General features: G+C 42.6%; 1 protein-coding gene across 5 annotated transcripts in view; it reads left to right on the forward strand.

Annotated features, from left to right (window-relative positions):
* MSRA (methionine sulfoxide reductase A) overlaps window positions 1–24,686 on the forward strand; it is a 374,565-nt gene that overhangs the window by 163,320 nt on the left and 186,559 nt on the right. For 4 of the 5 annotated variants that reach the window (XM_069576740.1, XM_069576743.1, XM_069576742.1 and 1 more), the window contains exon 2: window positions 2,265–2,333. The exons of the other annotated variant lie outside the window; for it this stretch is intronic. In XM_069576740.1, coding sequence (XP_069432841.1) covers window positions 2,265–2,333 — 69 coding nt within the window. The remainder of the gene's footprint in view (window positions 1–2,264; window positions 2,334–24,686) is intronic. 5 annotated transcript variants of the gene reach the window in all.

The raw sequence follows: 24,686 nt of genomic DNA on the forward strand, positions 1-24,686 counted from the left end.
TTATAGTCTGCATTCAGTATGTAATAGCATTGTTTTCACTTACTATTATCCCAAATATTTTTTCACATTTCTCTCTCTCAAATTCTGTGTTTAAAATGTTACATGATATTCCATGCTTGTGATAAATTATGAATGATAAATTTCTAAACTGTTTCTCTGTTTTTGGATATTTAGTTGATATAAAGATTTCTTTATTACCAGTAACACATGAGTAAATATTATGCCTACCACCTTTTTTTTTTTTTTCTCTTGCATTTTTCTTTAAATTCTCAGGAGTGAGATTAGTGGGTTAGCTTTTGAATGGGATTATAGCTCTTTGATATACGTTTTAATACCTCTGACAGGGGCTCTGGGGTCCTAACTATAGAATAGAGCTGTGATTTCCTTGTGGAGCCTCACCACCTTCCTTTGGATTCAGTAACCAATGGTCCTACCATTGTCTGGGTGCTGTCCAAGGTACCACGGCCACCTGTGACCTTACCTCTTGCATCTGCTGGAGGCGCCAGTTAGTGCCTCGAGGCTGTACGGCTTGTAAGCCAGGTTCAGCCTGGTTCCTCCCCTTCACCCAGCTCTGCTGTTCCTCAAATAGTACCACCATTGCTTAGGAACCTGTGGAGGCCCCTGAAATGATGGAATGGAGGAAGGAACTGACTAACCTAGACTGAACCTTATCAGCCTCCAGGTTCTAAAAGACACTGTGGTGCTACGGGGGCTGCCTAGGGGTCTTGTGGGTTTGGATGGGAGTCTGAAGACCTTTTATGATCAGGTGCCTGCCCACCAATCTGTCCTTAGTGCCGCTGCTTCTCAACACATCACCTTTACTGTGCCTGGACTAGTCTCTCCTCTGGCCCAGGACAGTGTCTGGGCTGCATCGACTCCTGGCTCTCACTCGAGCTGCTCCCTCACCCTCTGCTTTTCTAAGTCCTACTCCTCCTTTTAGACTCGACGCTAATTGTAATTTCCCCAGGTTCCTGGCTCCACCTTGCAGCTGCCTGTCCCCCTGCTGCGGACTCTTCCAGCACCTCTAGTCCCCACTCCAGGACTTAGCACATCATTGTAAGCTTGCTGTCGAAATTTCACCTCTTGAAGATAATTGTACACTCCTCATAAGGGCAAGAATCATGTCAGTCTCCACCCAACTCTGCCAAAGCCCTCAGTACCTAGCTTTAGTGCTGAGCCCTGTGCCAGAGCTCAGTAAATCTAACGTGGCCCATTAGATCAAAATATCCATGCACCATGATGCGGTGTCGAAGTGTTTTCAACGTGAATGTCCATATTCCAGAATTGCTAAGGGTCAAATTAGGCTACTCGTAGATGGGCCATACTCAGATCTTCTCTTACCTGGTTTTGGTTTGGGAGCTATGAGAATAAGCTAAGGCTGGAAAACCATAAGCCAGTCACTTTTAATTTCTAAGTCCTTGATATGCACTCAGGTGGGAGGATGACTGGTGGACGTGATGAGGCTGGATGAAGGGTAGTAAGAAGCAGTGAAATGAAGGTCTGTCTGGCCTTTAAGAAGGCAAGTGTCATTGACCCCTGGAACGGTGCTTGACTTGTGAGATGATGCTGTCTGCAGTGTTACCCTGTTGTCTTTTTATTATTATTATTCTAACACTGGTGTCTTTATTTCTTTGCTTGCATTGGGTTTTAGTTGCAGCGTATCTTTGTTGTGTCGTGTGGGATCTTTCGTTGTAGTGCACAGACTCTCTAGTTGTGGCACACAGGCTGCATTGCTCCTCAGCTTGTGGGATCCTAGTTCTGCAACAAGGGATCTCACCTGCACCCCTGCTTGGCAAGGCAAATTCTTAACCACTGGACCACTAAGGAAGTCCCTACCCTGTAGTCTTTACAGCTTCCTTCTGATCATCAGCAGTCCTCAGGGAAAGCCACCACAGTTCACGCTGGAGCCCCACGCTCCCTTTGTTCTCCAGGGCATGTCCTGGCACAGAGGGACCCTCTGGCTGGGAGTCAGGAGCTTCCAGGTCGGCTGGCTTTGCCATCCCCAGCTGCACAGCTCTGCACATACTTGGGCCTGGGAGTGCTCACTGGTGAAATGCCATGCCTGAATGAGGCCATCTCTGGGCTTTTTTGTAACTGAGATTTAAAAAAATAATAATTGAAACTCTCTTAAGAGGGTGAACTTTAGTGCTGTTTCTAACTAAAAATGAGAACTAGGCTCTCTGACACATTTAATGACATGTGTTAGTATCTGTGTAGAACTTTACACTTAACTTGATTTTCTTTCTTTCTTTCTTTCTTTCTAGCCAAACATCATGTCAATGGCAACAGAACAGTTGAACCTTTCCCAGAGGGAACACAGATGGCTCTATTTGGTAAGATATCAATTCTGAAAGAAAACCCAAATTGTGTGCAAAGACTCGTGCCAAATTTCTGAGTTTTAGCAAGTGTCCTCAGGGCTTCAAAATCTGGGCTCTTCTAGATATTTACAAGTTGTTGCAGCCAAAAAATTATCGAGTTCTTAGTATTTCTGGGATCAGAAAAGCTTATTCTATAGAATTTAGTATGCTTTCCTTCCTCACTTTGCAAGTCAAATATCAAACTGTATATTTACTGTTCTTATGTCCACACTCTGAATTAACCTGATAATTTAGGAGTTGAGTTTTTCTGCCCTAGGAAAGATTTTTTCCATATACACATATTCATATATATGCGCATGCTCAGTCACTTCAGTCTTGTCCAACTCTTCGCGACCCCATGGACTGTAGCCTGTCAGGCTCCTCTGTCCATGGGATTCTCTAGGCAAGAATATTGGAGTGGGTTGCCATTCCTTTCTCCAGGGGATCTTCCTGAACCTAGGTCTCCTGCATTGCAAACAGATTCTTTTTACTGTCTGAGCCACCGGGGAAGCCTATATGTATTTATACACATACTATACACACATATGTATATGTATAAAAGCTGGGGTTCAAATAGCTTTGAGACGTTATTCCGCAGAGATCAATCTAATTGAACAGTCTCTTTCTCCTCCATTATGAATTGAACATATTCCTGTTTTTTGTTTGTTTGTTTCTCTGGTTCCTTCCCTTTAGCCTTTAGACACATTCTCTGATCTCTTTCATCGTAAACCCCTCAATTCCCCTGACTTCGCACCCCCTCCAGCTTCCATCTCCCCTCTGGTCCTGATGGAAGTCTCCTGCAAGGGCTTTTGATGTAAAATTGCTTTAAGCACTGAAGTGTCTTTGAGCTAGAAATTAGCCTTCTGACAACAGTGTCTCTAAATTAGCATATTCAAATATTTCCCTAATCCCAGAGTTAGTCATCACTGATGATTAACCCAGGAGAGTTATGAAACAGGGACCCACTTCTGCCCAGGTGTTTGTAAATCTTGCTCTGTGTGGGCTGTCACCTTTTAAAATATACTGGTCAGTAATTAGAAGTTATTATGCCCAGAAATTTAAATGGAGTATCTTGTTGTTCAGTCACTAAGTTGTGTCTGACTCTTTTCAACCACGTGTGGACCGGAGCACGCCAGGCTCCCCTGTCCTTCACTATCTCCTGGAGTTTGCTCAGATTCACGTTTACTGAGTCAGTGATGCTGTCTAACCATCCTCTGTCACCCCCTTCTCCTTTGGCCTTCAGTCTTCCCAGAAGAAGGGAAGAGTCGGTTCCAGTGAGTCTGTTCTTTGTGCTGGGTAGCCAAAATATTGGAGGTTTAACTTCAGCATCAGTCCTTCCTGTGAATATTCAGGGTTGATTTTCTTTAGGATTGACTGATTTGATCTCCTTGCATTAATTATTACTATAAGATGTGTGCTCACTATTTGATTTGTTAAGTTTCCTCTGAGAAATTGCATTCAATGATGGCATTTTTACCCAAGTTATAGGCCAAGCTGAGTGTCTGTTAGCAGGGCACAAGAGTCACATAATTGTTCAAAGGGTTCTTTCAGGGTCTTTTAGCTTTGTGAGCCCCCAGAAACTAGGTTCAGAGAAGGCAATGGCAACCCACTCCAGTACTCTTGCCTGGAAAATCCCATGGATGGAGGAGCCTGGTGGGCTGCAGTCCATGGGGTCGCTAAGAGTTGGACACGACTGAGTGACTTCACTTTCACTTTTCACTTTCATGCATTGGAGAAGGAAATGGCAACCCACTCCAGTGTTTTTGCCTTGAGAATCCCAGGGACTGGGGAGCCTGGTGGGCTTCTGTCTATGGGGTTGCACAGAGTCGGACACGACTGAGGCGACTTAGCAGCAGCAGCAGCAGCAGAAACTAGGTTAGAAACTAGGTTCCATGTCATACTGGGAAGTGTGAAATGAGACTGACTGGTCATAGATTTCCTCCTGTCCTGATATTTTAGGAAAGACTCTTTCCCAAAGGACTGATAATGTTGTTGGCCACATAACTGAAAATATCAGTGCATAAAGCTCTGTAGCGAGATTATTATTACTATAAGTTTGTGAAGGTTTGCTTTAGAGTGACTTCCCTAAAAGTCCTAACCCAAGGCCTTCATTGTTTGATGAGGCAAGCAGCTCCCCCTCTCCCAGCCTCAGTTTTCTCAGCTGTGGAATGGGGAGGCTGATGGGGTGCTCTGAGATACTCCCCTTGGCTTCTGCATCTTCCATACTCCAGGCTGTAGGCTCATCTGGCTGTAGGCTCCCCTGGCTGGGAAGCCCACTGTGAATGGCCAAGGGGTGTGCTTTTAAAAGAAACAAATTGTGTACCTAACCTCTACCAGTGCAGAATTATACAGATGGTAAACCAGAATAACATCCCCTGACATCTGAGGACTTTTGCTTTATTAGAACTGCAGTTTGCCTCTTCCAGGTGCTTAAATGAAAGCCCTGCTTTGGTTAACTGCACGCAAGCATTTGATATTTGTGCTTTCGAAACTATCCTCTCTTGATATAGCTTGTCCACCTGGCCTGCGCTGGGGAGTGGATGGGATTTGGGATGGGGTTCTGTCATTCAGGTTGTTTATAGCTGTCCTGAAAAAGTAAGACTAACTGCAGCTTCCTGACACGTCTTGGGCATTTAGTCCTCATAGTACCTTGTAAAGCTGGTTGGAGTACATAATCCCCTTCTCAGAGAGCTCATATGATTTATCACAAGTCCCTCAGCCAGAGAGATGATGGAGCTCGAATGGGAGCCCAGGTCTAACTGACCGGAAGTCACTCTCTTTTCCCCAGGTCTCCGCACACTTGGCTCTGGTTACAGGAGTCCTGGGAGAGTCTAGTAGAGTCAGAATTGCCTTTCGGCTAGATCATCCATGCACAAAAGCATGATTTCCAGCCAAGTCAATTTAGCAAATTGATTTGTGAATTTCTATGCATTTCCAGAGTGCTCTGAAGGACTCTTGAGACACAGCTTTTGCTGGGAAAACACCGCTTGGAGTGACATCTCCTACTATTTATCATTTCCCCCCATCTGATCTTAGTAGCAGGCATTAAAGTGCAGGAGAATGTCTTACATCGACTTGCCTGCGAGGTCACCAAAGCAACAGTGGCACTGTGTACTCGTCCAGACTCATTCTTTAGCCTGGGAAGGCTTTAGTATTTTATGCCAAGAGAGTATCAGCTATTCCCGTTTCATTATCTGTCAGTTAATCATTTGAATGTGCCTTACGGAATGCTGTCTAAATAGAAACTTTTAAATTTAATCCACTCTGAAAGTGCACTCCCATTAGCATTTAGCTTAGGATGGGTGATGTAAGGAAGAGTACAGTAAGGGTCAAGGGCAGGTTTCATTCTAAGAAATGTATGAATGTGTTATTATGCCAAGTGGCCAGATAATGTATGGACAGTTCCTTAAAAGCTGTTTTTGGCATGCAGTCTTCAAAGATTATTTTTAAGACAAGACATTCATTTTTTTCAGGCTCTCTTTTGTGGCCCAGTTAGTTTTACCCTTGTCTTGTTTTTCTGTGATCACTGTTCTTTAACTTTCTCGTGGCTCTTTTCTTTCCTCCGCACTTTAGGACAATGATAATGAAGGTAATAGGCCTGCTCTCCCGGTGGGCTTCTCCTCGTCTGTGTGTGTCGCTCTCTTTCAAGTCAGTGGGAGCCCCTTTTTCACAGGCCAGAGAAGTGGACCCGAACATTTTGCAATTACTGAGTATCTTTGTTCCTGGCGGCTGAGTGCCCAATGGCAGCCAGCCCTTTGATCACACCACAGCCCTGTGAAGTGGGCATCACTGGGCGCTTTTAGAGACGGAAAAACTGAGGCACCCAAAGATGAAAGAGATCTGGTCAAGTAAAGGGAGTGCTTCCTCTGGCACAAGGACATCCACGTAACAGTTGCCCACATGCTGTGCCTGACTTTGAAGGGTCCTCTCCAGCTCTCCATATCTTAATGAAAGTGAACAGAGGGCCCCTCCACCCAGGCAAAGAGCACAAGCCCCTGCCTCTCTGTAGTGGTCATTCTCAAGTATGGAGCAGCTATTCAGTTTATTAAAGGTACTCCATCATCAGGAAGAGGTATCATTTCCAAATAAGACAGAATTTGTTCATTGAGAAGAGTGCAGAGAAATCGGGGGGGTGGGGCGCCAGCCTTAGTATGTGAAGAGTTTCAGTGCAATCTGAAAAAGTGAGATACAGATTTTTAAAACTTTCGAGTTCAATACTTGATCATAACACTTATTATCCAAACTCAGATACTTTAGGAGTGAAAAGGGTGCTGTTAAAAAATGTTATGTATTTTAAAATTTATATTGGAATGTAGTTGCTTTATAATATTGTGTTACTTTCTGCTGCACAGCAAAGTGAATCAGCCACATGAATATATATATCCCCCCTTTTTTGGATTTCCTTCCCATTTAGGTCACCATGAAGCACTGAGTAGAGTTCCCTGTGCCATACACACACACACACACACACACACACACACGCACACACACAAACACAAAAGAATCCTAATGAGAGTGTGTATTATAAGCTATGGTGCCAAGAATAGTAAATACACATCAAGTAAAGATGCATTGAAAAATAATGAACTTACAGATAAAAAAGGAAATAAACAAGTGAAAAATTCCAATGCAGTAGCCTTACCTTATGTACCACATAGCATCAATACCAGTAGTTACACTAACTTCCAAGATTTTACTCAGTACACCTGGCTGTGGTTATATTCTTTCTAAATGCCTTGAAATGAATAGTTAGTTCATATTTATACCTGGATGTTGTTGCATTCTTTTGAATGACCTGAAATGAACAGTTAGTTCATATTTATACCTGGCTCATAGCACTTAAGTAAGAGATGGGGAATTATCCGGTTATGCCTTTGCAACTCTGATATTGTGCTAGTACCGTCCAGTGGGGCGTCCCTGTTGGCTCAATGGATAAAGAATCCATCTGCAGTGCAGGAGATAGAGGAGATGCAGGCTTGATCCCTGGGTCAGGAAGATCCCCTGGAGGAGGACATGGCAGCCCACTCCAGTATTCTTGCCTGGGAGATCCCAGGGACAGAGGAGCCTGGTGGGCTACGTCCATGGTGTTACAGAGTCGGACACAACCGAGCAACTAACACACACTGTCCAGTGATGTAGGGTAATGAACTCTTCATTAGTAGGGGTATTCGAATGAAAAATCAGTTCTACCTAGTTGGGAAGTGGAAGTAAATAGCTTTTAAGAGGTTTTCTTCTCAATTAATGAGAATTGTCTTTGTTTCAGAGTGTTAAACCATTTTGAAAAAAAATTACTTCCAACTGTAAATTCTTTGATGCTGTCATTTAGAAACCCCGTCTAGGCAGTTTGGTGAGAGGTAAAAATTCTGCAATGAGAGGCCCTAGTGGTCAGGAAATGATAGATACCAAACAACAACAGCAGAAATAACTCAGTGAATTCTTAAGGTTATTCTGGGTTTTAGTCCCCCACCTCAGCCTGGCAGATCAACATTCAGAAAACTAAGATCATGGCATCTGGTCCCATCACTTCATGGGAAATAGATGGGGAAACAGTGGAAACAGTGGCTGACTTTATTTTGGGGGGCTCCAAAATCACTGCAGATGGTGACTGCAGCCATGAAATTAAAAGACACTTACTCCTTGGAAGGAAAGTTATGACCAGCCTAGACAGCATATTCAAAAGTAGAGACATTACTTTGCCACCAAAGGTCTGTCTAGTCAAGGCTATGGTTTTTCCAGTAGTCATGTATGGATGTGAGAGTTGGACTATGAAGAAAGCTGAGCACAGAAGAATTGATGCTTTTGAACTGTGGTGTTGGAGAAGACTCTTGAGAGTCCCTTGGACTGTAAGGAGGTCCAACTAGTCAATCCTAAAGGAAACCAATCCTGAATATTCATTGGAAGGACTGATGCTGAAACTCCAATACTTTGGCCACCTGATGCAAAGAATTGACTCATTTGAAAAGACCGTGATGCTGGGAAAGATTGAAGGTGGGAGGAGAAGGGAACAACAGAGGATGAGATGGTTGGATGGTATCAGCAACTCAGTAGACATGAGTTTGAGTAAGCTCCGGGAGTTGGTGATGGATAGGGAAGCCTGGCATGCTTCAGTCCATGGGGTCACAAAGAGTCGGATACGACTGAGCGACTGAACTGAACGGATCCTGGCAGAGATAGCTCTGGGAACTCAAACTACTATGAAGCCTGTTCTCTGTGTCATAGTCTTTTGGGCTCTTCAAATAAGAGGAAGCAAAAGACAACCGAAGACACCATGAGAATGTACTGTGATCTTGTTTCACTTCTCTGTTTCTAGCCACAGAGCCAAGAATTTGCTAAACTCTTTCCCAACTAGCTGTGTGGGAGGACTGATCCCAGAGCAGGGGCCAGTGGCTGTCAGAGGCCCATAGACATGCCCCACCCCAGGGGACACACCTTCTGTAGGAGAAGAGCTCACTGTCTGTAAGATGAACCAATCATAAGATATCTGCACCCCCCTCCGCACCCCGACTTGAATCAGAGGTGATTTTTGAAACAGCCACAGTTATTTTGTCTCCTGGCCAAGAACACAGCATTGAAAGCAGCAGGCAATATGTCAGACTTCAAAGGAAAAATATATTGGTGTCTCATTGGCCAGGATCCAACATTATGTTGGTAAATAATCAAATCCCGGTGTGGCATATTTCTCCCTGAACCTTGACTGAAAACTATGGAAGACTATTCTGTGAGCTGCGGAGCGGCAGTCACTCATTCCAAGAAAAAGGCCAGAAAGAATGACTTTGAAATGTGTTTATAATTAACTAAACAATTTAAATTCACAAGATGGTTAGACCAGCAGGCTGCTCACTGGTGTGAACTTCTGAAGTGAGGAGGCACTTGGGGAAGCCAAAATAGGCCTTCCCCAGGGTACTCTGAGACACCTTAAGGGACATGTAGCTGGTCACGTGGAGACATGCTTTAAGACACATTTTATTTTATGTGTCTTTTGCATGTGTTAATGATCTCAGTTTTTGTTTCCTTTTTGAGTGTGGAAAGGTCTAATAACAGGGGCAAGGCGGGGAGAGACTTTTCAAAGTCCCATGGTGAAAATTCCTTTTGTTGTGTGTGGCACTGCCCAGGATTGTCCTGGCCCTGGTCCTGGTCCAGAGGCATAGACATGGTGTCGGAGACATCTGTCCTGGGGTGGGGAGGGTGAGAGCATGGCAGCTGGAGGTGGGTGGGGATTTCTGTGTCCAGAGAAAGCAACTGCACCCTTGGTAGGAAGCAGTGGGTCAAATAGTGTCTGATAAAGTAACCCTTGACTGGTCTGGAGATCACGTATCCATCAACTCGAACCACGTGGAACACTTGTAAGAACCAGAAAGTAAGCACACCCTCCCACCAAAAGTTGCAGAGAAGTCCCTGAAGAACTCGGAATTCACAGACGTCTTTGGAGTTAGGCGATGGGCTTCCCCGATAGCTCAGATGGTCAAGAATCCACCTGCAATGCAGGAGACCCGGGTTCAATGCCTGGGTGGGGGAGATCCCCTGGAGCAGGGAATGGCAACCCTCTCCAGTATTTGTGCCTGGAGAATCCCACGGACAGGGGAGCCTGGCAGGCTACAGTCTATGGGGTCACAGAGAGTCAGACACGACTCAGTGACTGAGCATGAGCACTGTAATTTCTTTCCATGGAGTTTTAAAAAATACTTATTTTTTCATTCTTTATGATGAAAAATCTCAACCACGTGTGAAAGTAGGTGAATATAATGAAGCCTCACTAACTCAGCTTCAGCAGCTGTCACTCAGGGCTAATGTTCTTCATCTCTGTTCCTACTCACTCTCTCTTCTCCACCCCAGGTTGTTTCATGGCAAATCTCAGGTATCATATCATTTCATCCAGGAATAGTTAGGCACATATCTCTTTCTAAGAGCAGATTTTAAGAAAACGTACCACAATGCCATTATCATACCTCAAAAAATAGTTCCATAATAGCATCAAATATCCCATGAGTGTGAATTTCTACTCTTGTCTCATTAATGTTTTTTCAGACCATTCCTTTGAATCAAGATCCAAATAGAGTCCATATTCTGCAATTGATTTAGTCTCTTTGCCTGGAAAATCCCATGGATGGAGGAGCCTAGTAGGCTACAGTCCATGGGGTTGTGAAGAGTCTGACATGACTGAGCGACTTCACTTTCATTTTTCACTTTCATGCATTGGAGAAGGAAATGGCAACCCACTCCAGTGTTCTTGCCTGGAGAATCCCAGTGATGGGGAGCCTGATGGGCTGCCGTCTATGGGGTTGCACAGAGTCGGACACGACTGAAGCGACTTAGCAGCAGCAGCAGCAGTCTATAAATTCACCCTTCTATCTATTTTTCCTTATAATTTATTTGTCTAAAAAACTAGATCATTTATTCTGGTACTGTCTCCTTCAGCCTGGATTGCATGAACATGCTTGTAAAGCCTCTGTATTTTCTGCAAATCGGAAATTAAAAGACTGATCAGAATCCACAGGTGGGGTGTGTAAGCATCCAGGAGGCATTGAATAACCGGTTCTCTCTCTTTTGGTGAAGTCAGCAGCCCCTAATGATCATTGTCTTAATCTGTTATTTTATTAGAAGCTGCAAGATGGTGGTATTTAAATTCTTGCATTTCCCTTTATTTATGGCCTAGAATATTTCTAAAAAAAGAAACTTCCCTTTATCAACAATTTGGTTCCCTTGACCTCCAGTTAATTAGGAAAGCAACTTCACTTTTTTCCCTATGTTTGCTGTTTTGCTCCATGTATCTGAACATGGATTAAATGTATATCCATGAGTCAGAGGCATGTATAGTTGCTTAAGTCAAAAGTGATTTAACAAGTGATGGAAACCTCTTTAACTGGGCTGAATGACCATTTTCACTTGGGCATTTAATCAACTTATTAAAACTTGTAACCATTTGGTCAAACATTTGAGAATATAATCACAGTAGACAGATTGCCCCAACAGATTTGGGTAAAACAAAGGAACAGGCACATGGTCAGGTGGCAGAAGCAAAGCTGGATCTGAGAGGCCACCATCTTCTCTCCAGTTCTCGCCCCAGATCTTGTGACCAGATGCTCCCGGGCACGTCCCAGTCCTGAACTTCACAGCCCAGGCTGTAAAATCAACTCCAGAGAGGGCCTAAGGGCTCGGGCCTGGCTTGCTTCTAGAGGTGACACGCTTTCAGAATATCAAAATGATGTCAGTGTATGAGGATCCAAGAAGTGACAAAGCCTTCCCAGGAATGCTGCCCACTGCAAAGACTGCCAGCTGGGCTCTCTCACCTGGAGCTCTTTTTCATGATTTTGGCTTACTATTGTGACCGTGTTGGAGGTAACAGGAGACATATTTATCAGGGTGCGTTTTCTCTGCTTTCCAGTTTTTACAGACAGAGTCGGTAGAACCGTCTGTGGTTCTCACTGCCAAACATTTTGAAATTCGAGAAAGGAAGCTATTTACTGACTCATTTTTCATCTCATTTTATTTTTATTATTTGATATGTGTTTTGGTAAGTTGTCTCAAATTCTTATTTTGGAATAATGCTGTGTATAAGTAAAGCAAATAAAAGTAAAGTAATTCCTATGAATGAAATTTCTCATGCCCAATGCAACAGTGTTTGTTTGTTTGTTTGTTTGTTTTAAGGGCAAGAAAATACGGCACAGGGAGCGTAGCCAGTGCTCTGTGGTGGCCTAGAAGGTGGGAGGGAGGTGGGCGGGAGGGAGGTCCAAGAGGGTGTGTGTATATATGTATAGCTGATTCATGTTGTCATACAGCACTAACTAACACAATATTGTAAAACCATTATGTGTGTGTGTTAGTCGTTCAGTCATGTCCGACTCTTTGTGACCCTGTGGATTGTAGCCCGCTAGGCTCCCCTGTCCGTGGAATTCTCCAGGCAAGAATACTGGAGTGGGTAACCATTCCCTTCTTCAGGGGATCTTCCCAACCCAGAAATCGGAACCTAGGTTTCCTGAATTGCAGGCAGATTCTTTACCATCTGAGCCACTGAAGGGCCTCCAAATATGGCTCTGGACAGAACCTGGAGGGAACACAGTTCTTGAAATAAGGGGAAACAAACTTGATAAGCACCACACTGAACCAGCTTTTTCCCTGAGGATACTTCCAAAAGTTCACAGTTGCTTATTTAAAAGAGTGAGAGCAAGCAGGTGAATAGAAAGTGTCTCCCTTACTAGGCTGAAGGGGTAGAGTCTAAGGGCGGCTAGAGTACCTGTAAGTCAGTGGGAAACATTCCATAAGGAAGGAGTAATAGAAAGAAACAAACAAAAGAGATTAATAGTGAAGGGAAAAAAGTCAATAGAAGCAGACCAAGAGATGAGTCTGATGTTTAAATTAGCAGGCGAGGACCTAAAATAGATATTATAAATACATAGAGCAATTTACAGGGCAAAGATGGACAGAGTGGGGTAATAGAGTAATATCAACAGAGATACGTAAACTATAAAAAAATGAAATAGAATTTCTAGGACTGAAGAACACAACATCGGAAATTGAAAGAGCTCTTACTTGGATTATCTTAACAGGAGATTGGGCTTTACATTAGAAGTGATCGGTAAGCTTGAAGACAAGTCAATAGAAATTATCTACACAAAGGGACAGAGAGAAAAAGTAATTTTAAAAAACGAAGAGAGCCTTGGTGGTTATGAGACCATGTCAGTTGGTCTAATGTATGTGTGATTGGAGTGTCAGAAGGAGCCCAGAGAGAGATACTGGGGCAGAAATACATATTTGAGGAAATAATGGCCATAAATTTGATGAAATATTATTGGGAGGTAGTCAAGATAAATGCCAAAACGGGAGGGTCAAACGCAAGGCTCAAATCAGGACCGAGGAATAAAGCTTTGTGTGGGCATAAAGACTTAGTGACGGAACAGCAGCAACAGCAAAGGTTAAGAAACATGGATGTATGTGCAGTGGGCCGGATCTGTCTTCCTCAAGGGCCACCCGTGTTCCCACCTCGCTCTCTTAACTCCCTAAGGCGCTGCTCCTCCTCCTCTGGTTCCGTGGTGACAGTGTGTTGAGACCTGGGTTCAGATCCTAGCTCTACTTCTCACTAGGAAATCATTACATTCTGCATCCTGGAATCGTCATTTATTAAATGAAAAGAATGATAACTTTCTCACAAGGCAGGTCTCAATGGTATAGACTGTGCATTTTATAGAATCACAATGGCCATATCATCGTAGGCACTCAACAGATAATAATTTCTCTCTTCTGCTAAACTTAATCCTCATTGTGGTTAGCTGGCATCACTACCCACCCAGTTAGCCAGGTTAAGGAAGATAAAGCACAAGCTTTATCTTGAGAGTAACAAGAACCATAGAGATGATTTTCACCAGCTGTCCCCCCAGCTGTACCATACCATTCCTTCTTGATGAAGTGGAATGATCCAGGCTGACCTGAGCCTCCCTTTAATGTTTTTCTGTTTCTCAGGAAAGATAAGAAGAGGGTCCCATTGTACTTCGTGGTTGCAGATTATCTGGGTGGCCTTTCAGGAAAATTCCTTCATCTGGAATTTCTTTTCCACCTCCACATGTCCTACATTTTCTGTTAGGATTCAGCTAGAATTGAAGGCCTTCTGCTGTGTTAGTCAGCACCCACTGGCAAATGTTGTGTTCATTTGTTCACTGAAATTCCATCAATCTCTCACCCACTGTAGAAGGGAAAACAAAATTGCAAGTGCCTAGAGAAGGCACGGCCCATGAACAGACATATCTAGGAAATAGAGAAATGCTAAAGGATGCTTCCTAGGAAAACTGAATGCTATTTTTTTTTTCTTAAGGCTTTCTTTTCTTTGCCCCAGGCGAGCTATTGAATATATATGTCAGGCCCTGATAAAATGGACCGCTCACTCTAACCTGGCTTGGTCTTCAGCCTTGTGTTCACCTCCTCAGGAAGAGCGTGCTTCTCCTGAATCAATGTGTCATCAATTTTCCTCTAGTCCAGCTAGCAACCGCTTGCTTTCCAGCAGCTGGCAGGACCGTGATGCTTCCAGTGAGCTGGTTTGAAGCCTATAGGCGTTCCAGAACTGACATGGTCAGGGTCATCCTGTCCAGGGCACCACTGCCTCATCAGCCCATTCCTGGGGAGTGGTTGTGGCCCCACTGTCCTTGAAGGGGCCCAGACACACTGTGCACACTCAGGAAAGCACATGGTGAGCGGATTCAGAAATATGTTTAATGAGGAACAGATGAAGATACTTGTAATCAGCTTATAAGAGGAGGTTCATGGAGAGCCTTCAGATGGCCAAAGGGTTGAAAAGTTGTCCTGAGGAAGAGGGGCTAAATTTGTCTTGCATGACCTCACAGGAGAGGATCAGAGCGAAGGAGGGAGCACTCTAGGGTTTTGGCTGCATGGAGGAAAGAGCTTACTAAATGTCATTAGATCTACAGGGGTGGACTGGACTGCTTCAAGGTTAATGGCAGTTCAACTGTTTGCCATGATGTGAGGAATGTTTTAATGATATTAATAGCAGGGCCTTGGGACTTCCCTGGTGGTCCAGTGGTTAAGACTTCTCTTTCCAGTGCAGGGGTTGCAGGTTCTATCCCTGGTTGGGACCTAAGATCCCACATGCCCTGGGGCTAAAAAAACCCACAACATAAAACAGAAGCAGTATTGTAACAGATTCAGTAAAGACTTTAAAAATAGTCTGCATTAAAAAAAAAAATCTTGAAAAAAAATGCCAGCAGGGCCTTTAAGCTACGTGAGAGATCAGGTCCCTTACAACCTTGGAATTCTCATTCTTGAATCCTCTTGGTGAATAAAGATCTCCTGCTCTTCAGAGGCTATCCCCAGGGTCGAGGGTGAAACACAGCAACATGCATAAAGGCCTGGGAGCTGCATTCGCCATGGGACAGCAGCGCAATGTGTCTCTATGGACATGTTTTAAATGTGGGAAGAGACTGCAAAGAATACTTAGTAAAATTAAAGCAGTATTAGAAATGATGTGGACAGAAGGTAATTAGCTGTCACCAAACACTGATAATAGCAATCAGATTCTGATTGCTGTATGGTTTCTTTTCTAGCAGAAGGTGTGTTAAAATTGCATAGTTTTCAAGTAAAAGTTGTGATAAGTAAAGCACCTAATTGAATTATTTAATATGATGTGTGTGTGTGTGTGTGTTCAATCTTTCTCTTGAGTCCAGCTCTTTGTGACCTCAAGGACCATAGCCCGTCAGGCTTCTCTGTCCATGGGATTCTCTAGGCAAGAATACTGGAGTGGGTTGCCATGCCCTCCTCCAGGGGATTGAGAAGTTAACAGGCAGGAAGGCCAGGGGTCTCCAAAGGGAGGAAATAGGCTGCAAGTGTCTTTTAAAATTCTGTGTTGCTATGATGACACTTCGTTCCACCTGAACTCAACTTTTTTCAAACCTTGAGTTAAGCAATACATTTTTCTTATGGAAATGTTTTTTTAAGCTGTGTTAATGAAACTATGTATTTGCTTTGAAATTTGCCTTTCTTCAAAATGGTTCCACCTAAGACTTAACTTTTGGCTGATGATAGCTCAACAGTATTCATATCAATTGTTTTATGGCTGGGGGATGACACACCTCGTGCCATCCTATCTCAAAAATGATATTGTGGGAGAGGGGCCTGGTGAAACTCCATCAGCCTTGAGATGTCTCTCTTATCTGATAAATAACTTTCTAACAGACATAAAACCGCTTGCTAAAACTACCAGGGGGGCACTCTCCACCCTGCTTCTGATGTCTATGTCAGAAGTTTTCTCTGTCCCTTTTTATGCTTTAATAAAACTCTGCTATACGAAAGCTCTTGAGTGATCAAGCCTGGTCCCTGGTCCCGAAGTTAAATCTTCTTTGGAGATCACAAATCGGACACTGTTCACTGTAAGCTATCAGGCTCTTCCCAATCCAAGGACTGAACCTGAGTCCCCCTGTGGCTCCTGCATTGCAGGCAGATTCTTTTCCACTGCACCATCTGGCAAGTCCCAAGATTCTTGCATGTTACCTACTCTTGATTTTAAAGAAGACAAAGAGCAAATTTGAAAGTGTTTGTGATGGAAATGGACTTGAAAGCAGTGGGTGGGATGAGGGAGCAAAGCTGAGGTAGGAGGACAGTTGAAGAGGCAGCAGCTGATCGGAACTAGGATGGTGGTGGCAAGGGTGACAGTGTGAGGGGCTGGACCCCAGGAAACTGCTGAGGCTGAGACAAGTGAAAGGGAAGAATAGCAGAGACTCCCAGATTTCCTATTAAGGGTCTAGGAAAATGCCAGTAGCATTAAAACAGAGACATTGAAATGATGCTGGCTTGGTTGGTCAATTAAGTATTAGATGTTTTGAATTCAAGATGTCAGGGGTCCTTCCAGGTGCAGATAACGCAGCAGGGAGTTGGAAATGCATCTTTCTAAAGCTTTCTCAGCTGAGTGGTCAGGGGTTAGACCTATGGGTTCAGAGCCATTTCCAAATAGAGGATATGTGGTTTGAACTGTGTAGAAAAAGGCTGCTTTAAAGGCATAAAAAGGCAAGTGTAAATGTGGACCTTACAGCAAGTTAAAACAGGCAAAGTGACTTTGTGAGCTTGAGCTGTCAAACTGCAAAGGAGCTGAGGAAGAGGGGGAGCCTGTGATCTCAGGAGTGGGATGGCTGTGTCGCTCTTGCTGTCCTGTCTGACTTTCTGAGATCCCGCTCGTGGAGGTAGCTCTGGAAATGACTGGGAACATGGCTCTGTTCTGAGTAATGTCTAACGGTGGGGAAAAGAGCTGGAAGAGAGGAAGCATTTGGATAAAATGTGAAAGAAACATGGGTCACTACGCATGCACTGTCTTTTAAGAGACATAATTCCTATTTATTTACTTGGCTGCATCAGGTCTTAGTTACGGCATGCAGGATCTTCCGTTGCGGTGCTTGGACTCTCTAGTTGTGGTCCTCAGGCTCAGTAGTTGCAATGCGCAGGCTTAGTTCCTCCACAGCACGTGGGATCTTCCCAGACCAGGGATTGAACCCGTGTCCCTGCATCGGCAGGTGGATTCTTTACCCCTGGAACATCAGGGAAGTCCCAAAGATAAAAAATTCTTTAAAGAGTCATTTTGTTATATTCTGTAAATGACGCCTCTTATGCTCCAAGTACCCAAGGTTCACCTGTCTCAACAGATTTCAAAAGAACACAATAAAGACCATGTCCTCTAAGTGCAATGCAAAAAAAGGAAAAGACAGTGTAAGAAATAGGCCATATGTTTGAAAGCTAAATTTTATACCCCTAAGTAATCCTGCATTAGAAGGAAATAACTTGGAAATTATAAAATATCTAGAAAAGAGTGATGAGGAAAGTACCACGTACTTAAGTATGTGGGATGTATCTAAAGCTTTAAAGACGTTTATCAGAAAACAAGAACACTTGAAAATGAACAACCTAAGTATTCATATCAAGAAACTAGGAAAGGAACAGACTAAAAGTAAACTGTATAACAAGATAATTGTAAAGAAAGAGCAGATGTAGAAAACTAAAAAAAAGGGGACGAATCACTGAGAGCCAAATTTTGTTCTGTGATGAAAATGTCTAAAAACAGAAATAGAAATAGGACCACTTGAATAAACTCATAGCAGTGAAGCAATTAAAGTTTTTCCTGATGCCTCCCCTCTCTTCTCCAAAGATACAAGGTCTAGGTTCAGAAAGGTTTATTATAACTCCAAGGACCAAGTAAAATTTTCTAATGCAGTGTTAAATAGGAGAAAAAAGAAGAAAAAATGTTAACAATCCATTTTATGAGGCCAATATAACCTTGATTCTAATTGTGGACAAGGTCATACAAGGAAATAAAATTATGACATATTTTCCTTACAAACATAAATGAAAACATTGAAGTAAAATATTCATGAAAGTATTTCTTTCATATTAAAATGCATTATGAGTAGGTAAGGTTTATTGAAGGGTGGTTCAGAAAAACTTATAGGTGTGATATATTACTTGGAGTGATTAAAAGGTTTGGAATCTCTGTGATCATCTCAAAAGGATGCAAGCATTGTTAAAACTTAAAACTTATTCACGGCATAAAGCTCTTTACAACTCGGAATGGAATCCTTTTTGCTAGCCCGAAAAAGGGTATCTGCCGAAAACCGGCGGCAAACCTCATCCTTACTGGAGCATTCTCACTAGCATTAGGATGAAACAAGGCTTTCTACTGTCACCCCCATTATTCAGCCTTGTGTGGAAGGTCTTCGCCAATGCAGTAGGATGAGATAAAAGAAGGAAACTAATGATTGGACAGGGAGATACAAAATTGTCATTTGTGTGAAGTATTATATAGAAAATCAAAGAGGACATGGAGTAAAACCATTAGAACTAGGAAGAGAATTCTCTAGGTTCTCTGAGTGTATGAAAAGCAAACTAAGATCAGCGGGTTTTATATATCCCAGCTCTAACCAATAAAAAGGTATAATAGAAAGTTTATAGCAGTGACACAAGTCGTAAGGTGTAAACAGAACTATATGTAATAAAAATATATAAGACCTTTATGGAGAAAACAATAAAATGGTATTGAAGGACACCCAAGAAGACCTGAATAAATGAACAGCTGTATTATGTTCATTGACAGAAAGAGTCAAGAATAGCAAAGAAAATTTTGATGACGTGTGAGGTAAGGCTTGCTCCACCAAATTATTATGCCTCATTAAAATTCAAGTGACTGCAACCCCTGATCTTTCCCTACAAACCTGCTCCAACCACACTTTTCTCCACTCAAACCAATAATCTTAGAATCATCCTTCCCTCTCTGTTTCTTTCAAACCCTGCTGTCAGGAAATCCTTTTGGTTCTACAAAATGTATCCCAAATCTGATCATGATATATGACTGCTCTCTGGTGTAAACCACCATTATCTCTCACTTGGATTACAGCGGTAGTTTCCTAACCATTTCCTGCTTCTCTGCTGGGTCCACTCCAGTCTGTTCTCAGCAGAGAACAGCCAGAGTGAACCTCGTAAAACATGAGTTATGTAATTTCCCTCTTCTGCCCAGGACTTAGCCATGGTTATCCATTTCACTCAGAGTAAAGTCCAAAGTCCTTACAGTAGCCCCCAAGACTCTGTGTGATCCAGCTTACTGCTCTATATCTCACTGCTTCTGCCAGCTCCACCCATCATCCTGGCTTCTTTCCTGCCACTTCAGACAATCAGGCATGTTCTTAGTGCCTTTGTGGTGATGCTTTTCTGTTCCAAGAACATCCCATGCCCCAGAAAACTGAATGGATGACCTCTTCCCTGCATTCAAGTCTTTGTTGCAGTTACTACCTCTTTGAGGTTCACCCCAAAACCTTATTTAACACTGCACCTTCCCCAGCACTCCTGATCCATCTGACCCTGTTCTATTTTTCTTTTTTTTTAAATAGCTCCTTACCTTAGCTTGCCACATCACATGCTTATTTATTATTTATACTGTATATTATCTGTCTTTTGCCACTAGAGTATAAGCACTGTAGAAGTTAGGATCTTTGTTTCATTCATTCATGTATTCCAAGTGCTTAGAGTACTTCTTGGAACCTGGTGGGCAGTGAATAAATATTTGTTAAATACATGAATGAAGACCAGTGTGTTATTGGTATAGAGTCAGTCGTGTCCAGCTCTGTGCGACCCCATAGATGGCAGCCTACCAGGCTCCTGTGTCCCTGGGATTCTCCAGGCAAGAACACTGGAGTGGGTTGCCATTTCCTTCTCCAGTGTATGAACGTGAAGTCACTCAGTCATGTCCGACTTTTAGCGACCCCATGGACTTCAGCCTACCAGGCTCCTCCGTCCATGAGACTTTCCAGGCAAGAGTACTGGAGTGGGTTGCCCGTGCCTTCTCCTAACAGACAAATGAATGGAACATAATATATAGCCCAGAACAGGATCACTCAAAATGATATAGGATAGAGATGACATTAGAGATAAATGAGGAAATAATAGATTATTTAATAAATAATAATTTATTTTGGATACTCGGTTATCCATATCGAAGGATGCAGTTCCAAGAGGGAAGTTTACAGTGATGAGTGCCTACACTGAAGGAAAAGAAAGATCTCAAATAAACAGCCTTACTTTACACCTTAAGGATTTAGAAAAGAATAATCTAAGACCAAAGTTATCAGAAGGAAGGAAATAATAAAGATCAGAGCAGAAGTAAATGAAATAGAGAGTAAGAAGATAACAGAAAAAAATAATTTGAAACAAAGAGTTGGTTTCTTGAAAGAGAAAACAAAATTGACAAACCTTTAGCTAGACTAACCAAGAATAAAGGAGAGAGGGTTCAAATAAACAAAACTCTAAATGAAAGAGGAGACATTCAATTGATACCATAGATATGGAGAAAAGGGAACCTTAGGGCACTGTTCGGAGAAGGCAATGGCACCCCACTCCAGTACTCTTGCCTGGAAAATCCCATGGACGGAGGAGCCTGGTGGGCTTCAGTCCATGGGGTCGCAAAGAGTCGGACATGACTGAGCGACTTCCCTTTCACTTTTCACTTTCATGCATTGGAGAAGGAAATGGCAACCCACTCCAGTGTTCTTGCCTGGAGAATCCCAGGGACGGGGGAGCCTGATGGGCTGCCGTCTGCGGGGTTGCACAGAGTCAGACGCGACTGAAGCGACTTAGCAGCAGCAGCAGCAGCAGCAGCAGGGCACTGTTGGTGGGAATATAAATTGGTACAGCCATTATGGAAAGCAGTGTGGAAGTTCCTCAGAAATTAGAACTAAAACTGCCGTATAATCAACTAGTCCCACTTCTGAGTTATATATCTGAAGACAACGAAATCACTGTCTTAGAGAGAGCTCTACTCCCATGTTCATTTCAGCATTATGCATGGTGGCCAACAGATGGAGACCACCTAAGTGGCTATCAACAGAGAAATGGATAACTGCTGCTGCTGCTAAGTCGCTTCAGTCGTGTCCGACTCTGTGCGACCCCATAGATGGCAGCCCACCAGGCTCCCCCGTCCCTGGGACTCTCCAGGCATGTTATTGATGTGTGTGTAAATATATACACACACATGATGGAATAATTACTATAATAATAATTCTAAAAACCATAAAAAGCCACGAAAAACAGAATTCTGCCATTTGTGACAACACGCTAGACCTTTCAGGCATTATCCTAAATGAAATAAGTCGTACAGAGGAAGACAAATACTGTCTCATTTCACTTATATTGGAATCTAAAGAAACAGCCACATTCATCGGAACAAAGAGTAGAATGGTGGTTTCCAGAGTTTGTGTGTGGGGAATACAAACTTCTAGTGATGAGTAAATTCTGGGGATCTAATATTCCCCATGGTGACTATAGCTAATAAAACTGTATAATCGAAAGCTGCTAAGAGAGGAGGTTTTAAGTATTCTCACTACAGAAAATTGGAATCGTGTGAGGTGATAAATGTGTTAACTAACCTTATTGCTTTAATTATTTCACAGTATGTTTGTGTGTCAAGTATGTGATGGCATTCTTTACAGTAAACTTACATGTCAAATGTCAATTATATACCAATAAAGCTGGAAAAACTTTTAAAAAGTTAAAAAGATACCATAGTACCACCCATAGTTTTCCCAAAGGATGAAATCTGAGTGTGGATCACACCGCTGGATCCAGCAGCAAATTTGCAGGAAATATTGAGGATAGAGGAACAGGTTGAATTGCACCAGGAGAATGCAATCGTCAAAATCTACACTGTGGGAAATTCTGCAGGTCAGGTGGCTCATGTTTTCTTCACTGGATAAAGGATTAGAATGGGGTGGGAGCCTGTCCATTGAAAGAATTTTAAAGACATAATCAGATTTTTAAAATGAGTAGGACCAAACTGTAGTATCAGGATGGATACCTTGAATGATAAAATGATAAAAGAAGCATCAGTAAGTAAATACTATAAAATTCAGAGAGTAGTTAGCCTTGGGGGAAGACAGAGAGTTGTGACTGGGGTGTGATGTAAGGAGGGTTTCCTGGGGTGGATGGCAAAGTTCTAAATCTTGACGTGGGTGGTGGTTACCAGACTGTTCGAGTATAATAACACACTGAGTTATGCATTTGTTGCGTGTGGTTTTTCTGTATCTGGTTTATTTATAATAAAAGGTTAAAATATAAAATATTTTAAATAAGACATATTTTCGATGATATTCATGTTGCTTACTAGACCCATAAATTCTGAGACATTCTGCCATAAATAAACCTTTCTTTGTTTAAACACATACATACTCAAAGGCCAATAAAAGAATGCTTAGGTTATACTGGAAGCCACTAGATAAAACATCTGATTGCTTCAAGGAGTTTTATTCTTACAGCCACCCCTATCCTAAGTTAAATACCTTTATAGAAATATCAACCTTGGTTATATACCCTGGGACATTATTTCAGCGACACCCCTCTTGGAGACCTTTTCCCAGATAGAGCTAGTTCATTCTCCTTGCTATCAGAGTTCTTTTCTTGATCCCCAATAAATGAAAAGGGAGGGGGGTAAATATTTCTCTGTCTTCAGTAAATTTTTGTTTGGTCATTTTAAGTTTTATGAATCTGTATCACGAGGATGTAGTGAAGATGTAGGAGATTTAGACTCTGGGCCCATACACAGTAGGGCCGTAGACAGTGATCAGGGTAAGCTGGCTGCTAAAATAGCCCATTATATACCATGTGTGGGCTTCCCTGGTGGCTCAGCAGTAAAGAATCTGCACACAGTGTGGGAGACATGGGTTCGACCCCTGTTCTGGGAAGATTTCCTGGAGAAGGGAATGGCAACCTACTCTAGTATTCTTGCCTGGAGAACCCCATGGAGCCTGGAGGGCTACAGTCCATGGGGTCACAAAAGAGTTGGACACGACCTAGCCACTAGACAACAGCAACATGCCGTGTGTGGAGAATACTGAAGGCGTGCAGTACCCTTTGGTACCATCACTGTTAGTCACTGTGAGATACAGAAATATTTTATTCAGTGATCCCCACAGACTACCAAACTTCAGAGGCTCAGGCGCCTTCAGCTCACACACTGCCCGGCTCCTGGATGGCTCTGTGCCCTTTTCTGTGCAGTAATACTGCCCAGCTCCTTTGTCACCCGTCCTTCTCCAGAGAGTCCCTGTCGTCATTCCCGTGACCGATCATTTTGTGTGTCAGCTTGACCTGGCTCTGGGATGCCCAGAAAACCGGTAAAGCGCCATTTCTGAATGTGTCCATGAGGGTTTCTGCAAGAGCTTAGCGTCTGAGTCAGTACATGAAATAGACCAACCTCACCAGCGTGAGTGGGCATCAGCCAGTCTATCGAGGGGCTGCATAGAACAAAACCGGGGGTGGAGGGTGAATTCACTCTGTCTGAGCTGGGACACCCATCTCCTCCTGCACTGCACATCAGTGCTCCTGGTTATCAGCCTTCAGACTTAGCCTGGGATCCGCATCATTGGATTCCCTGACTCTCAGACTTTCAGGTTTGGACTAAAATTTTGCCTTTCCTGGGCCTCCAGCTTGCAGACTGTAGCTCATGGGACTTCCTTGCCTCCATAACGTAGGATCCAATTCCTCATAATAAATCTCTCTCTATAGATCTGTTTAAATCCTGTTCGTTCTGTTTCGTCAGAAAACTCTGACTAATATAGTCCCCTTATCTCAGGAATGCAGTGAAATAAAATCAATAGTGAATCCTTGTTCCAGAGACTTGAGGATGGTCAATTTGTAGGAATACTCAGTAAATACCTAATCATATTCACTCCCGCATTGTAGGCAGATTCTTTACCATCTGAGCCACCAGGGAAGCCCAGTTACATTCACTAGTAGCAAACAATTCACTTATAAACAGAAAAAAAATGATATTTAGTGGTGTGTAGCTAGAACAATGCAAATACTTATGTTTTCTTTGAATTGTTTGCTTTCCTTTTTAAAAGGTATGTATTTTTGTTTTTGAAGTAATGTGAACCTATTAAATAAAAAACTTGAAAAAAAATTTGCGTATTCTCACCACTATAATATAATCATGATTTGATTTTATGTATTTCTTTCTAGTCTATTTTGGTATGAATATTTTTTCATAGTTATAATAAGAACACGCCTATAATTGTCTTATTCCCTTTTAAATTTAGCTTTGGGTTAATTATGATGCAGTTATATACATATTTCCATATTGCATTGTTACCACAACAGTAACTTTTTACTGCATTAAATTTCATCATTTGGCTCTATCATATTTTTTAACTTAGCCTATTTTTGGTTAGTATGTTTCCCATCACATTTGAGCAAGTGTGTTTTTGTATAATGTATAACAGCATGCACATTTGTTTTTGGTTGTTGTTGCTCTGAATTCTTAAAGTAGAATATTAATAAGTGTCAAGAATTTCACTAAACTTCTAATTT

This window comes from Ovis canadensis, chromosome 2 (genome assembly GCF_042477335.2).
Source record: "Ovis canadensis isolate MfBH-ARS-UI-01 breed Bighorn chromosome 2, ARS-UI_OviCan_v2, whole genome shotgun sequence".
Taxonomy (NCBI): Eukaryota; Metazoa; Chordata; class Mammalia; order Artiodactyla; family Bovidae; genus Ovis; species Ovis canadensis.